Source organism: Alosa pseudoharengus, unplaced genomic scaffold, assembly GCF_046254945.1.
Source record: "Alosa pseudoharengus isolate Yale_2024_CS ecotype anadromous, Long Island Sound unplaced genomic scaffold, YU_APseudo_1.1 YU_APseudo_1.1_scf_4, whole genome shotgun sequence".
In the NCBI taxonomy this organism is placed as follows: domain Eukaryota; kingdom Metazoa; phylum Chordata; class Actinopteri; order Clupeiformes; family Clupeidae; genus Alosa; species Alosa pseudoharengus.
The window spans coordinates 45,052,696-45,069,418 of NW_027468774.1; the positions used below are offsets into that span (position 1 = coordinate 45,052,696).

General features: G+C 39.4%; 1 protein-coding gene across 1 annotated transcript in view; it reads left to right on the forward strand.

Moving 5' to 3' along the window:
* LOC143102958 (5-hydroxytryptamine receptor 3A) overlaps positions 1-14,415 on the forward strand; it is a 30,793-nt gene extending 16,378 nt beyond the window's left edge. Inside the window, exons 9-10 of the mRNA XM_076266751.1 lie at positions 5,935-6,102; positions 14,099-14,415. Coding sequence (XP_076122866.1) covers positions 5,935-6,102; positions 14,099-14,415 — 485 coding nt within the window. The remainder of the gene's footprint in view (positions 1-5,934; positions 6,103-14,098) is intronic.
* The last annotated feature ends 2,308 nt before the right edge of the window (positions 14,416-16,723 follow it).

The following is a 16,723-nucleotide window of genomic DNA, read 5'->3' on the forward strand; positions in this document are numbered from 1 at the left end:
GGGGTTTAACATGTTAAGACAGATTTTTATTTTTGCTTGTATGCCAATGGGAAATGTTTGCTACATGTTTACGCCTTGTTTGATGTGGGCAAATGTTCAATTGAATGGATTCATACCCACAACTTGAGTTTCTTTATGTTTGAAATGACTTTTATTTGGTTATAGTTAAGAAACTATAAAAAGGGGGAGATAGATGGTATTGACTTGAAATACTTTCTAAGTTTACTGGTTTTATTGCTCAAATTGTCATTTTGTTTTGAATGCCTAATGTTTTGTTTTACTGACCCTCAAGACCCATACTGTAGGTGTGACTGTCTCCAATTGAGAAACTGAAAACATTTGCATACTTTTGTTGACATGTGAAACTGCAGGACACTGCTTGACTCTGTAAGTTGCTGTTGCTTTAAAGCACCTAGGCTGTACAGATGCTGGTAGTAACTAATATCATTTCTATACTTTCTTTGATTTGATTCTCTTTGACTTTGAATTTTATTTTTGTTATTCTATTGCACCTTTTATTTCTTTATGCTACGGTTTATTTCATTTGATTTCCTTTTCAGCTTGTCCTGACTAGGAATACTTGTTGCTCAGATGATATGGTTACAGATTTCCCAATTCCATTATAGGTGCTAAGATAACAGGAGGATAATTTTATATAATCCTCATTTGAGCCTTTTCTGGCTGTGTTGCTATTTTATTTTAATTTTATTTTTTCCTTGTTCTCATTGGTTTAATTTCTGATGGTCTGTTTGCTTGCCTTAACGGCTGATATATTTTAATTTCATTAGAAAACATATGGGTTGAAGTTTCATTAGTGGGTTTGATCCAGCAAGACCACAGCATGGCTGAAGCCCACTATTGTTCTTCTTAAGTTTACTTTATTTATTATTCCTTTTCACCCACTTTTTGGCCGAACTACTGCTCCTAGACCGTTTGAGCTATCGACGCGGTTCGAACTCCAAAAATTCAGGCCCGAACCGGTGTAACTTGCTTGTTAATTTCGTGTCGCTGGCCCTTGTCGTTTTCGCGGTATTCCCGTTTTTCTGCGTTTTTCGGCCCCATTGAAATGAATGGCGGAATGTTCAAGGATTCTAATTCGATTGTGACATCACAGCTCTAATTGCTTAAGCTTGCACCTGGAAGAGTTCTAAGCCACCTGGCAGAGCTCTAATGGGCTGGGCTGGGCTGTCTGTGTATATGAAGGTGTGTGCATGTAACTTTTGACGCGTATGTCCGATTTTCATGAATGAGGTACCGTTGGAATCCTTGAATGAAGCCCAGTTCAATGCCTTGCCAGCACTAAGTGTAAAGGTAATGTAAAAAAAGATGAGACAGCGCGAAGCGAAGCGCTGTCTCATCTTTTTTTTAAAGCCAAACCATGTTGATACAGGTCATTAAAAAATATATATATATATTTTCCAAATCCATTCAGCCCAGTTCAATGCCTTGCCAGCACTAAACCATGTTCATATAGGTCATTAAAAAAATAAATAAATAAAGTATTTCACCAATCCATTCAGCCCAGTCCTATACCCAGCTAGCTCCATTTGAACTTAGTCATGGGTACAGTTGTATAGATTATTACATTGAGAAACACACTTACATACAGATATCATGCATATCCACGCAACATCACTAATCAAGTTACTCATCGTTGCCCAGCAAGAAGTCCACAATCAATTCAATTGTCTTGCCACGATCTGTGGAGCTTACAGACAACATTATATTACTATAGGTTCTGTATGCTATTTAAAGCCCACCTAACGCTGAGTCCCTTCTAGACGGTGTGTTGCAATGCATTCTGGGTGCTGTGCTGTGATTCGACGGCTCGTCACCTGACCCACCAAACAACAACTCTCTGGGATGTGGCAAATATCGCGTAAAAACCTTGTTGCCGGAACAACAGGGAAAAGGCAACAGGATAGCAGCACGAAAGATACACAGGATACACACGGAATTTTGATGGACGTCCTTATCAGTCTATAGTCTAACTTATAAACGTGTCGGGTCAACGTCAACGATAAGTAAGTTAGGCTAACGTAAACGTTAGCTATTTGCTGTTGTCATATGCTAGTGCTATATGCTTTAGGCTACGTGATGGCCATTTATCACACTAATTTTAGGTACTACTTTTACGAGGTCTGTAGTTCTGTCAAAATGTATCTTATCGTTGAACAGACTACAAGGTTATCTTCCTTAGACTTCGCAGATGTAGTTACTACAATTTGGAAGCGAATTTCGAAGTGTAAATATGGTTTTAGTGTGTAAACAGACCAACCGCGATTTTGCAATGAAGTTAATGGAGCCTTTTATGTAGGGCTTCTAGGCTACTTTCACGAAGTCTGTAGTTCTGTCAAAATGTATCGTATCGTTGAACAGACTACAAGGTTATCTTCCTTAGACTTCGTAGATGTAGTTACTACAATTTGGAAGCGAATTTCGAAGTGTAAATATGGTTTTAGTGTGTAAACAGACCAACCGCGATTTTGCAATGAAGTGAATATGGAGCCTTTTATGTAGGACTACTAGGCTACTTTCACGAAGTCTGTAGTTCTGTCAAAATTGATCTTATCTATGAACAGACTACATGGTTATCTTCTTTAGACTTTGTAGATGTAGTTATTACAGTTTGGAAGCGAAATTCGAAGTGCAAATATGGTTTAAATGTGTAAACAAGACGCCTGATGTTTAATATATGTTAATGAATGGGCACAGTATTATTGTGTACAGTAATGGGCTATCAGTAGTATGTAAACAGTTCATGTGTTATGTGATTTACATAAACTAACAACAGAAATGTTAAAAGCTGGTATTGTGTTTCCTGAATTCTTACATTCAGGCATTCAAATGAAATGTAATTAAATAGCATATCAATCATGCAACAATGCAAAAACAATGAAACTAGTGTAGGCCTAATTATATTTTACATTAGTAAAGCAGTACTCTGATGTGCATGCTTTCACAAACTTTTGTAAACAATCTTAGCACTTTAAACATTGACTGTTTTGAAGTGCATGTAGGCAATATAGTATAAAAATAATAATTGTGATATCATTACAATTTGATAGGGGTTGGGAGGAGGGGGTGGGTTCATGTAGGTGGGCCCTATGACCCCAAAGTATGCCTTGACTGGGCCTCAGGTCAAAGAAGTTTGAGAAATGCTGATGTAGACAACAAAGCAGCAAGGAGGCGTCGTGTGATCATTTAAACAAGTTTTATGACAAGGTCGATGAGGGTGGGAAAAATCGTACATTTCTGTGCAAACTTTGCCCGCACTTCAGTCACATTGTCTTTTAAGAAAATGCAGTCCTTTTTTCGGTTCCAGCAGCCAACAACCTCAGAACTGACCCTTCAGGCCTCTCAGCAGGCGCTGGCCTTTAACCGCAGCCAGAAGAGAGTCAGCAGAAATTTGATTGCCTTTAAAAAATCTGACTTCTTAAAAAATCTTAAACTGGCTGCATTACGTGATTATTTCTGAGATTCTGATACGTTTTTAACCATGACCTATACACAGTTCTGGTTTGAAAATGTATCTCTTAAAATAATCACTTTATGCAGTCAGCTTAAGATGGCTTACTAGCAACTAACTAATTACCCTAGCAACAACCTAGAAACCACCCCTGTAATGTCAACCTAGCGACCACCATAGCAACCAGCATAGCAACCATGTTATTTATGCGTTTTAGCTTATTGGATGTTGCGTTAATGCAGACAACTTTTGATCCGTGTGCCCGATTTTCATAAATGAGGTACCGTTGGAATCCTTGGATGAGGCCGAGTTCCGTGCCACTGATCAAACCCACTCTTGCAGTTCCTCGGAACCGCAATTCTAGTTTTTATGTTGTTTGTTTGTTGTTTTGTAATGATTTAATTCATACATTTACAAGCTTTTCTCCTAGCCACCCATCACCGGATGATAGTTGATGTCTACAAACAGACCCTTACCATGTTGATGGTTTTTAACAATGGTGATGTGTGTAAATAGCCTGTTACATTACAGGTTGAGGACTTGAACCTTGTACTTCTCAAGAACACTGTTTATTAGATTTGGACGAGATGTTTTGTTACCCGTCATAAGAAATGTTTACATTATTACTAGGAATTCTGTTCTGAGGCATCACAAGCCTCAAAGTTCATGTACTGTATTGTTTGCGTGTTTGGAGGTATAACTGAGAGGTCAAGACAGACCTGACTGCAGCTGACGTCATCTTTGAAAAATGTTGAACTCCACTGAATAATCATTTCCTTATTAGTACTGGAATGACAGCTTAAACCTTTTGCTATTACTAGGAATTCTGTTCTGAGGCATCACAAGCCTCAAAGTTCATGTACTGTATTGTTTGCGTGTTTGGAGGTATAACTGAGAGGTCAAGACAGACCTGACTGCAGCTGACGTCATCTTTGAAAAATGTTGAACTCCACTGAATAATCATTTCCTTATTAGTACTGGAATGACAGCTTAAACCTTTTGCTCCAAAGCTACATGTATTTGCAAGATCTGTTTACAGACTCAGACAGTCGCAGACCCAGAAACATCCTAACGACGCATATCTCACTTCCCCCGCTGGCTTCAGAAGTGTGACGAGACACAACTTATCGAAAGGGGGAAAGCAACCAACACCTCCCCTGGAGACCCCAGCAGACTTCAGTGTTCCTGGGAGAGCAGCATTTGGAAGTCCTGTGTACCATCCCACAAAAGGACCTTAGTCAGAACATCACGAGAAAGATTGGTAGAATAGTGGACCTGCTGTGGGCAGAATAACCCCCAAAAACAGCAAGGATCCGAAGGTTCCAGGTAGTCGACCCTGACCTTCAGACTAAAGAATTTTTATTTTGTTGGTATACTTTAACTGGAGAAGGAAACATTGAAGAAAAAGAAGAGGAACACAGGGTGTGGGGGAACGCCCCCTATTAATAGAGCCAAGCGCCGCCCTAAGCACATTTTGCACACACATACACATACTAAACATTGTGCACCACACGAAGAATGGAAACTGGCTTTGGTTGCATTTTCTTAGCTGTTTCTATGATAGACGATGTCAGTCTTTCTACTGTTGTTATTTTTATCTGTAACCTCCTTCCACACCCTAAAAGTCCTCTGTTGTTAATAAGCTGATTCATAATTTATGTAAGCAAGTTTAGATGTTCAAGTCTTTAAGGACTTGAAAAGGGGGAATTGAAGGGAATATTTTGTATTCATATTTTATGTGAATGGTTTAATGATTCAAGTCTTTATGACTTGAAGACTGTATAGTTCTTATGGTCATTTGTGATTGTGTACCCATGTGTACCCTGTGTGTGTGTCTTTGGTCTGTATGCAGTGTATCCATTGTTTATGCCTTTTGCCCATCACCAAGGTGTGAATGTTTGTAGAACAGCATGTGTCCAAGCCTCTGAAGGACTTCCCAGGAAAGGGGGTAGTTTTAATTAAAAGATAATAGAAGCTGACCAGACCTGATGAAGGCCTAATCCTCATCCTCCCTTTCTATTGCATATTCAAACTGGGTTGGACCTAGAGGTCACTCCTTCTTTGTGTGTAACTTTAAATATGGTCTCTGTTAGTCAGAGAAGTTAGAAGAGAATATTGAGAATCTGGTGAAACCCATGATGGGGTGACACAAACATGTACTTTTCTCCCTTGAGGGGCACTAGGCCCCTCATTGAAAAGAATAAAGCCTGGATTCTGACCTGCATCGTCCTGATTAAGTCTCAAGAGAAATATGGTAGTAAAAAATATACTATCAAGTCTGAAGTCATCAAAATCATGACTCGAGTCTGACTCGAGTCCAAGTCATGTGACTCGAGTCCACATGTCTGGTCTCTCCTACTAAACGTACACTAACATACCGTCTCTCCTACTAACGTACACTAACATACCATCTCTCCTACTAACGTACACTCTCTCCTTCCCTCTCCTGTGGGCTTGTGTCCCAGCGGTGTATGTGATCGTGGTGTTTGCCTTCATGCTGCTGAGTGTGCTGGAGACCATCCTGGTGGTGTACCTGATGGAGAGGGCCTCCACACAGCAGGCCAGACGGCTGGGCAGGGGCGTCAGCTGCAGAAGGGCCCCCAGCCCCGAGGGCCTCCCCAACAACGACACCGGTACGCATCACATCTCATGCTGTCATCACATCATCATTACATTACAACATTTCACTGACACAGACAGAGGGACACACATCAGGCAAACACAAATATAGATATAGATTCAGATATGTATATTTATCACCCAGAGATGAGAAATACTCTTCTCTGATTGGCTGCATGCCAGAGTGGCTATTAATTCTAAATAAGAGGACACCTATGATGTAGATCTGCATGGTAAAAAAACGGTTGAGCCTGGAAGCAGGCTACGCAACAATGGAATCAACTGTAAACAAGCTAATTCCTCAACTTTATCACTGTCAGGACCAAAGAAAGTAGTACAACAAACTGAACATGTCGATTTCTTTTTAAAGTTTAAAGTTTAATTATTTTAATAATTAAGGCTTAAGGCTATATAAGGCTTAAGGCTATATAAGTAGCCTGACGAGCCAGACCCACATTAAAATGTAGGGTCTGGGCACTCACCGTTGGCAGTGCTCAGTCCGAGGGGCGGGATAATCGGTTGTCTTTCAAATTCCCTCTGCACGCAATATAGAGGGAGAGCAGATAGCTAACAAACGTTCAGAAAAAGTCCTGTTGGCAAATTTGAGGAAAAGTCGGTAAAGGGGCTATTTCACACAATTTGAGGGTGCTGAATTCAAATATTTTGTTTACCAAGATCAATTTTGAGTTTTAAGGTTGCTAATTAGCATAATTAGCATAATTCACATACTTTTTGGTTTTACCATCAGATACCATAGGAATTGCAAAAAATAAGGCATTAATATACTCTTTATGTATCAGATATGTTATAGGACAGGACAGGAATTACCCCAATGACCTTCAAGTAGCAAATTAAAATAAGTTAAAATTAAAATATAAATTGAAAATATAGCCGCAAGCGGCAATGGCGGGCCCGAGCACCTGCGGGCCGCAACCCGTGACATTTCAGAATCCAACAAAGCACCGACGTGGTGCATTTGTAAAATGTACATATTTAATGTGTGTGCTATTTGTTTTTGCATGTTATTTTCTGGCACATTTACTTGCTTGGCCATTTGGGGGCACAACGCAAGGTAGGCCCATTGTGTGTCATCATAATCATAATTTAATTAACCTGAGAAATTTCAGATTATTCATTTTAAGCAAAGAACATTTCTGATACACTTTTTGGCCAGATGGTGGCGCTATATTAGACATTTGAATTACACATGTGAATATCATCACAATAATATCCAATATTTTATAAAGTTTCAGATTAATCAGTTAAGACATCGTCCATTTCTGGCACATTTCCTGCTTGGCCAGGTGGTGGCGCTATGCCAGGCAGGCCCATTGGGTGTCTGGATATCATCATAATCATAATATCTATTAACCTGAGAAGTTTCAGACCATTCATTCAATGCACTGTGACTTTATGACACATTTCATGTTTATGTGGTGAGATATTAAAACCACAATATATTTCAGCATATCAAAAATCCCTTCACAATTTAACATCAGCAACATCTTGGCATAATGTTTGCCAAATTTCACATGAAACTGACAAACCGTCTAGGAGCAGTATGTTGAAATTGATCATCTGACATCAGTGTGTCAGATGATTGCCAGTTGGTGGCGCTATGCATTATGGGCATGTGAAAATTATCATTAACATGGTATTGAATAACCTGTGAAATTTAAAACATTTCAAGCCATGCATGGTGAATTATGTCACATTTATTGTTTGTGTGGAAGGGTATTAAAATGAATAATTTTGCCATTTCGTCAAATTACAACATATCAAAAAAAAGCTTCACAATTTAGAATCAGAAACATCTTGGCGTCATGTATACCAACTTTGACATGAATCGGATCAACCGTCTAGGAGGAGTAGGCTATGTTAAAATGTATCATGTCCACAACGCACAAAATTACCTCACTTCCTGTAGGTGTGGCTAATGGCATGTTAATACAAAAGTTGGTGTGTGTATCTAAAACTATATGCCAACCACAAGTCACTGTGACGTAAGGGGGCGCTATGGAGTTCCTGGGCAACGCCCGGTGCCAAGCTTTTATCCCTGTCTATTCACTGTACCACTTGGTGTGCCAAATTTCATGTGTTTTCACCCATGGGAAGTACCTCTTTTGGGATCACAATTCAACACATATTTCATCACATATTAGTCTGCATAAAATCCCAAATACCTCACTTCCTGTTGGGCGTGGCTAATGCATTGTACATATGAAAGTTGTTTATCTTGGGGAGATACAGACACCTACCAAATTTGGTGTGTGTAGCTGAAAATATATGCCCACCTCAGGATCAGTCACCTAAGGGGGCGTAAGGGGGCGCTAGCGAGTCCCTGGGCCATGCCCAGGGCCAAACCTGATGTGTGTCAAATTTCAAGACTTTTCGACCATGTTAACCACCTCAAAATATTTGCCAACCACAGGAACAGTCACCTAAGGGGGCGCTAGCGAGTCCCTGCGCCACGCCCAGGGTCAAGCTCTTGTACCTAACTGCGTTGCGTGACACCTGATGTGTGTGCAAAATTTCGAGAGTTTCCGACCATGTTAACCACCTCAAAAACAGGAAAGCAAAAAAGTAGAATAATAATAATAATAATAATAATAATAAATAAGAATAATAATAATAATCCTTACAAAAACAATAGGGCCTTGCGCCCTTCGGTGCTCGGGCCCTAATAATAGCTAAAATTCAGTATGAAGTTTAGAAACAAAATAGATTCCTTGATAATAAATTGATAGAATAGTAGGTGACTGCTCATTTTTCTGTAGAAAGTACTTTGTCACTAACTATTATGTACAGTTGTCAGTCTTTACAGAGGATTTACACTGTATTTTTTTTTTACTGTAAAGGCGACTGTGCTTGCCTAGTTAAAACATCTCACCAGTGGTGGGTAGTAACGCGTTACAAGTAACGCAAATGAGTAAAAAAGTACTTTTTTCGGGTAACGAATACTTTCCACATTCCTTTTTTAAGGCTGTAATTTTACTCTTACTCGAGTAAATATTTGAACTAGAATTGTACTCTTTACTCAATTACATTTCCCATTGGGCCTTCATTAAAATGAGTATTTCGATAGAAGTAGGCTACACATATCTTCGTTGACTGGAATACAAGCATACACGTTAGCGACATGCCCTCCCTAGGTTGCAACATTGTTGCGATTACACAGCAGAGGAGACGAGTCGGCCGTTACGTTGGTACTGAGGACTAGAAACGCCATGGATGCAGAGATGAACGTTAGTAGCCTACTACCAAAAGCAGCCCCCACTCCCATGGTCAACGTCTGGCCACATCTGCAACACTGTTCCGTCCCATGCGAAGGAAGGGAGACAACCGTATAATGAAAGGAATGTGTCAGCCTAAGCATAACAATATCAGCCTTTAAAATGTTGAGGTAAATTGCATTGTTTTCTATCAGTGGTTCTCGTAATGCTACTTATTAGCGAGCTAGTCCTAGCTGTATTCGACTGAAACAAAGGCTATTTCTTGACATAACTCAGGGGTCTCTAAAAATAGCCTGCGGGATGCCTTTACGGCGCCCACAGCGCACTTTCTAAAAATAGCCAACAAGTCGCCTGCAGATCACGCTCTAAAACATCCTCCATTGTGTATTTTTAAATAGATATTTAATTGTAGACCATACATCTGTAATATTGGCTATATTAGCTTGCTCATCTGGTGTAGCCAATGCAAGCATATCTCTGCAAAAGTTCTGTGGCTATTCCGTGTCCGTACGGTTCGTGCATGATTGTTCAAGGACTGTAAAACAATTGCTTTAGGTCACGGGCCCTTTCTCCTCCGTAGCCTACTGGTGTAGCAATAGCGTTGAAAATCTTGTGGCATGCATACCAATAGGACTGTCAGATCATGGAGAGATTTCAGATGTGCAATAAGGCGTCTTCATAAGTTAGTCTGGTGTTGGTGATTGCTATTGAAATGTTACAACCGAATTGTTCACTGAAATCAGAACTTAAACAACCTCTGAATTATGAATGGTGGGCATGCTTTTTGTAATCCACATTATTAATTGCATTAAAGATGGCTTTTTTCGTTTAAAAAATTAGATCAGATTCCTCATGGAAACTTTGAATTGAACTAACTGAACAAAAACGGTCAGTGTTGCATATTGATATAGATGTATTGAAGAATCAGATAAAAATACAGTTGCTTAATATATAAAGGCTCATAGGCCTACATAATATTGATAACTTAAATGTAAAAATCACATAGGTCTATTATTTAGGAGGATCACCCTCGCAAAAAAGAAGTGAGGGTCTGTTTGTCTCAAATGAGTAGCCCTATGATTTTGGATCCTTCAGGTAGCCCTCAATCCCAAAAAGGTTGGAGACCCTGCATGGTATAACTAGTAGAATGTATGCTTCAGGAAGGGTTGACAACTGATTATATGCAGCAATTATTGTATGGGATTTTGTAGATTGCTTAACCAAAATGTAATAGTTGGTAACTTGTTCCAGCTATCATCTCCCTGTACCATTCTTCCTCTCTCTCTCTCTCCCTCCTTTGGTAGTTGTGTTTCAATTTGATTCCTTCAAATGCGCCACTGACTATCAAAATACAGATGCGCTGTTTGAAGTTGCAGTGCTTGCTTCTAAAGGGAATGACAGGTGTCATTTTGATTGGTTTAAGCACCAGGTGCCTGGTTTTTGCACCAGGCGCCTGACGTTTGATAACAAAACCACCCCGAGTGTGGACTGGACAAACCCCAAAATGTATTTAAGCTATCTGCAAGTGACCATGTGTTTTAGATCACCAAAATAGGGCCTGTTATGTCTTTTTCACTGATCCAAGCACATCAATACAAAAATGAAAAGTAACTTGTAATTTGAGTAGTTTCATAAATAAGTACTTTTTTACTTTTACTCGAGTAGGTTTGTCCAATTGGAATATTTACTTTTACTCAAGTAGATTTTGAAGGAAGTAAATATACTTGTACTTGAGTATAGATTTTCAGTACTCTACCCACCACTGCATCTCACTGGTGCTCTTTCCTATCATTCAAATTCCAGCCATGCAAAAAAATGGAAGAGTGTGCATGTTTGAGGAGTGCTGAAGAGTGCTATGGAGATTGCATTATTTGCAAAAAATGTAGACAAGATATCCTTTATAGTGCAACAAAAAGAAACATTCTCCAGTCATCAGTTCTCCATCATTACTGCATATGATGCTGAAAGGGAAGTGGACCTAGGACAAATCCTCAGCTATGAACTGATTAATGTCCCTGTACTGTAGCTATTGCAGATAACGATGGTTATTTGTGAAGTGGAAATAAGTCTATCCTCACTCAAGTGTTGTCTAGCAACGTGGAATGTCCAGTAGTGATCACTGCAAAAACTGCTCACAAACTGCTCAAAAACAGCACTGATAATAGATGCTCAAGATCTAGTTATGTCTTTAGGACACCCATCAGACTGCAGCACATTTAAGAAGTATGCAGGAAAGTTTGTAAGAAACTTTTGTATTGTTATGGTATTTGTTATGTGGTAAGAAAGAAATAAGAAATAGACCTAATGTCGGAATGCACACAGATATTGCAACAGATAATGGCGTAGGCCTATCTGATTAAGACCTGAGTGGTTGAAACGTACTTATTAAATTACACTGGGAGCAAAGAAAATTCACATTTTTCCCTTTGCAACTGTCAAAGAAATCCCATAAACATGGGAAGGCCTAGGGTAGCCTACATCAGATGGCCTAAAGATTAGGCTCTTCTGCATAGCATTAAGTGATTTGCATGCAGTAATTTGAACACTGACCTAGCCTACTTTGGCTATTTAAAGGTAATGTATTGCCAAAACACCACACAATATAATTGAGCTATAACAAACAATAAAGGACTTAATCACACACAAACTACTATTTTACTGACTACAAAAGTAATAATTATGTAAGAAGTTTAAAACCCAGAATTGACCAAAAGTGCACCAAATTCAACACAAATGACTCAATACACTTGGAGGAGGCCTGCGTCCTTTCTTTTCCAGATATTTTAGGATTTGGATATAGTTTCAGTATCAAGTATCAAGATATTTATGGCAGGTATTGTATCAAAGTCATAATTTTGGTATCATGACAACACTATGCCAGAGCCACTCTGTTTTCTAGATGTCGAGGATCTGAGGCTCTACCACCAACAAGTGATGCTGCTCAATGGCATATTAGAAGAGCACATTATCAAGCTCTAGTATGGAGGCAAGCACACATACCAAATCCAGTGTACTAAAATGTTTTTTACTTGTCGGTTGTTGCTGACAGTAGATGCAGTTCTGCATTAGGCTTATTCCCACTATCTAAGTTCATATGTACTGTAGGATATATTCTGAGTTGAAGGTTATCTGTGCAACTTATTTTTGTGATGAAATGCATTAAACGCCAGTGACTCACTATGTTAGCAATAAAAATATGGTTGTGTTTTGATTAGAATTTCCGAGTTTTTTTACATTCTAACTGTAATCATGTTCCCATAAAATACGTAAATATACTATAGTATGGCTTCTTTAACGCTCAAACATGTATTTAGAGAACACTTTTAATTGGTTTTAGTGATTACTTTTGAAATCAACCCAATTTAGGGAAAAATAAGCAAAACAAATCGCTATTTTAGGTTAAAATGCTGATTATGCAGCTTAGAACTCAGAATTGAGCTTGGTAAACAAAATATTCAGAATCAGCCCCCTCAAATTAGGTAAGAAGGGTGGTTTACCAACTTTTCCTCAAATTTGCCGTCAGAAGTTCTCTTCTGTGAAGCTGCTCTCCCTCTAATAGGACAGCGCTATGAGTCCCATGCATTTTCCCACCAGCGGAGCTAGTTGGCTAGTTCAAACTTTTGCCAACTTAAAAAAAGCTTAACTCGTGTCACGCTGTTTGCCAACAGCAACATCCATCTTCTTTGTTCAAGCCAAACCGTTGCAACTCTGCCATCAATCATTATACAATCATTATAACGTCTCTATACACGATTTGATTGGCCTGATAGAAGTTTAATTTTTCCAGCTCACAAGCCAATAGAGATTTGCTAGACTAACCCTGGCAGCAAATGTAATTTGCTGCCGCTAGGGTGCGTCTAGATTTCTAGGCTAAAGGACAGTGTATATTAATGAACATTTCGAAGAATGTAAATATACAGGATTATAGCCAGTCCCTATAGGTTGATGGTCCCTATAAGTTAAGTTAAATAAATAAAACAAATCAGAGTAAAACATCACAATAAAAAATTACATACATTACAGATCAACAACAGAGGACAAATTATAGATCATCCCAGCTAATGACAACAGGTTTGGTTTTGCAGTAGACATTTTTTAAACTGTTTGGAAAATGAGGTGAGAGTTGATAATTCACATATTGTGCTTGGTAGTTCCAGGTATTGGTTGGAAAAAAAAAGTAGCCTGGCCAAATGCACTTCTCCTCAAGGGAACAGTGCAGTTACCTATGGAGCCTGCTCTGGTTGTGCTGTTTGAGTTCTTTTCTTTATAACTGAACCACTTGTTCATGCTATAAAGGCATCACTATTGCCTATAGTGCCAACTGGGCGATAAGCGGGATAAGCCTTTGAGGTGTCCCATTATACGGAATTAATGGACTTGGTGGTTGGGGAGTTCATTAGGCTGATGCAAAAATACAGATCCAAAATACAGGTGAAGATATGAAGGCAGTCGCACATGCACATACACTTTAGTGTACACACATACTATGCAGTGCATACCTGTAAAGGACATATACATATCCTGCTATTGCACAGTCCAGGCTGCTGGAGAGCACAGCAGAGAACAAACAGGCCTGCCTCAAAACGTTATCGGCCGACCGGGAATTCTTTTGCTTTACAGTGAAGGGGGAACCTCACTAACCACCACCAATGGTGGTGATCAGAGGTGTGGATGTACAGATTGTGCAGGCTAACTAGTCAGTCTAAGCGCAAACAGGCAAGCTGAGAGAGTGGAGGAAAGGTGCTCATGATTATGCTGCCTTCCTCCCCCCCAGCAGGAAAGAGGACGTCTGTGGTGAGCGGGTGTGTCTGTGGAGAGGACGGGGTCCGTCAGCTCAAGACCCTCCCCATGGTGAAATCACCTGATCCCGACACCGAGGAGGGGGCTGAGGGGCGCTGCCTCAGCCACTTCCTGCGCCTCATCCTCCAGGAGCTGCAGACCGGCAGAACCCAGCAGAACCCAGCGCTGGAGCAGGGGCGAGCCTGGTACCAGAACACTGTGGTCCGGCCCATAAACACCGCCTTCTTCCTCCTCTACCTGCTCTCCATCTCCGTCTTCTTACTCTGTCTCTTCCTGGACTGGGTCTACTGGTAGACAACAAATAGAGGAACACAGTCAACAATGTTGAGCAGCTCTCCAGAGCTATGTAGGCTATTGTTATTATTATTAGTAGTATTGGTATTAGCTATTCTAATCAAACTTAGCTTATGGATTATGAATTGTATTTGTATGCTGATAGACAGTCTCAGTCACAGTACTGGTTCCAACACTCTTTGCATGCTTGGGGGTGGGGGTTGTGAGGTTGTTGATAAGTGTCATAGTTTTGTCCTATAATAACACAGATTGTATAGTCATGGTATCAATGTGAGGGCCTAGTGAGATGTGTGAATTGTAATGAGGTACATTTCATGGTGAAAATAAAACGTACAAATACACTTTATTTATTTATTGACTGATGTTTTGAACTTCCACGGATGTTCGCTGTAAGTTTTGGGACGCAAGGCTTTAGGAAAAACTCATTCAATTCACTTCTCACTTCACACTTACAACAGCATGGTTATCCTCCAGCCGATAGGTTGCGACATATCAGCGCAACATCCATCTCCAACGATGCCAACTGGATAACCCCCCTCTTGAACACTAAACACACATCCGTCACCTGATTTCCCAGTTCTCATCTGAATCTATGAACTATGTGATAAACAGTCAGAGGAGCGTATGTCAGAGGAAAATGCCCCCTGCCCCCATGCTGGGGCAAACTGTCTAACCCCCAACCCCAGGCAACAGTACGCCTCAGTGACTATATGTCTTGGAACCACCCACCCATCCCTCTCCAAACTCTCCCTGTTCCTGAATGGACAGCAGCACCACACAAATCCTCCTCATAGTGACAAGTGTGACGTGATGTGACTACACCCCCTCCTACACACACACACACACACCAGACATCTTTTTTTTTTTTAATTGCAAAAAACACGTTACATGTTATAGCAATCCATCACTTCATATACTGTTCAACATGTATATTCAATAACATACCATTCATACACACAAAACATACAAAACACATAAAACCTATTGCCAGGGGGTAAATGTCTATTTTAATTAAAAAAATTAAAAACATCACAAACAGTAATAGTTTTAAAAGCTTTTGGTTTCGTAGAAAATCTAATTGAACATATGTATTGTTTAAACTCGTTTCTGAAAGCAATGAAGTGTTTTCCCTAGAAATTTATTTTTGTGAATATAACATTTTGCCATAATAATTAGCAGATCATTTAAAAATAGGCTGTTCGAGTTACGTTCATTATCTGCAAGACCAAATAGCACATTTTTCCAGAATAATTCAAAGTTTTTGTCAATGTAATTCACTATAAAAAGGCACAGATCATGCCAGAACTCTTTTACAATGGGGCATTCCCAGAACAAGTGTACCATTCAGGACATCTTCCACAGAAGCTGCAATTCACATCTATATCTTTTTTGAATCTTTTTCCAATATATACTTTAGTCGGGTAAACTCTATGAATAATCTTAAAGGACACTTCTTTAACATTGTTTGTTATTAGATAGCGATTAGGTAGGAGCCAGACTTTCTTCCATGCAATATCATCCACAAAATTAGACCAGAAGACAATTACATATGGTATTGAGGTAACCTCTCTCTGAAGAAGAGCTCTTATACATCTGTTGTTACCAGAGAAACATACTTTACCTACAGACATACGTGATGGAGATAACAAGGACATTCGTACAGGATCTATTCTTTGTTGTGCTTTAAAAAGCATACAGACTCCGGAAGGTATGGCACCAAATACTTTGGCATAGTCCCCTGGTGTCACAGGGATACCATATTCTGATAGAAATAACTGATCTACCCATATTATATTATTATCAAACCAATGTTTTAGGAAGAGAGATTTATGCTTGTATAGAATCACCTTGTTATTCCATAAGTAATAGCTGTGAGGAGAACAATTGTTTTTGTAGATGAGAGACCATGCTAAGAAAGCCTGGCGATGGAAAGCAGATCATTTCACAGGGACTTTATCAAAGTTATAGTTACAAACCAGGAAAAAACTTAAACCACCCATTTGAGATAGCAAATGTTGCGGAATGATATTCCATATAGAGGAGGGATTTCTAAAAAAATGTATTAGCCAATTCAGCTTAAACAGGGTACAAAAATCCAAAAAATTAAGCCCTCCATTTTCATATGAATTCATAACAACCGTTTTCTTTAAATAATGAGTCCTATTTTTCCATAAAAAAATTAAGAGCATATTGTCAATCTCTTTTAAAAGTTTGTCGTCAAGATGTAAAACTAAGGCTGCAGTCTGGAGAGCCCTTCTGCCTTAGTAAGCAGTACCCTCTTAATGAGAGGTCTCTTAGGAGCCAAAAA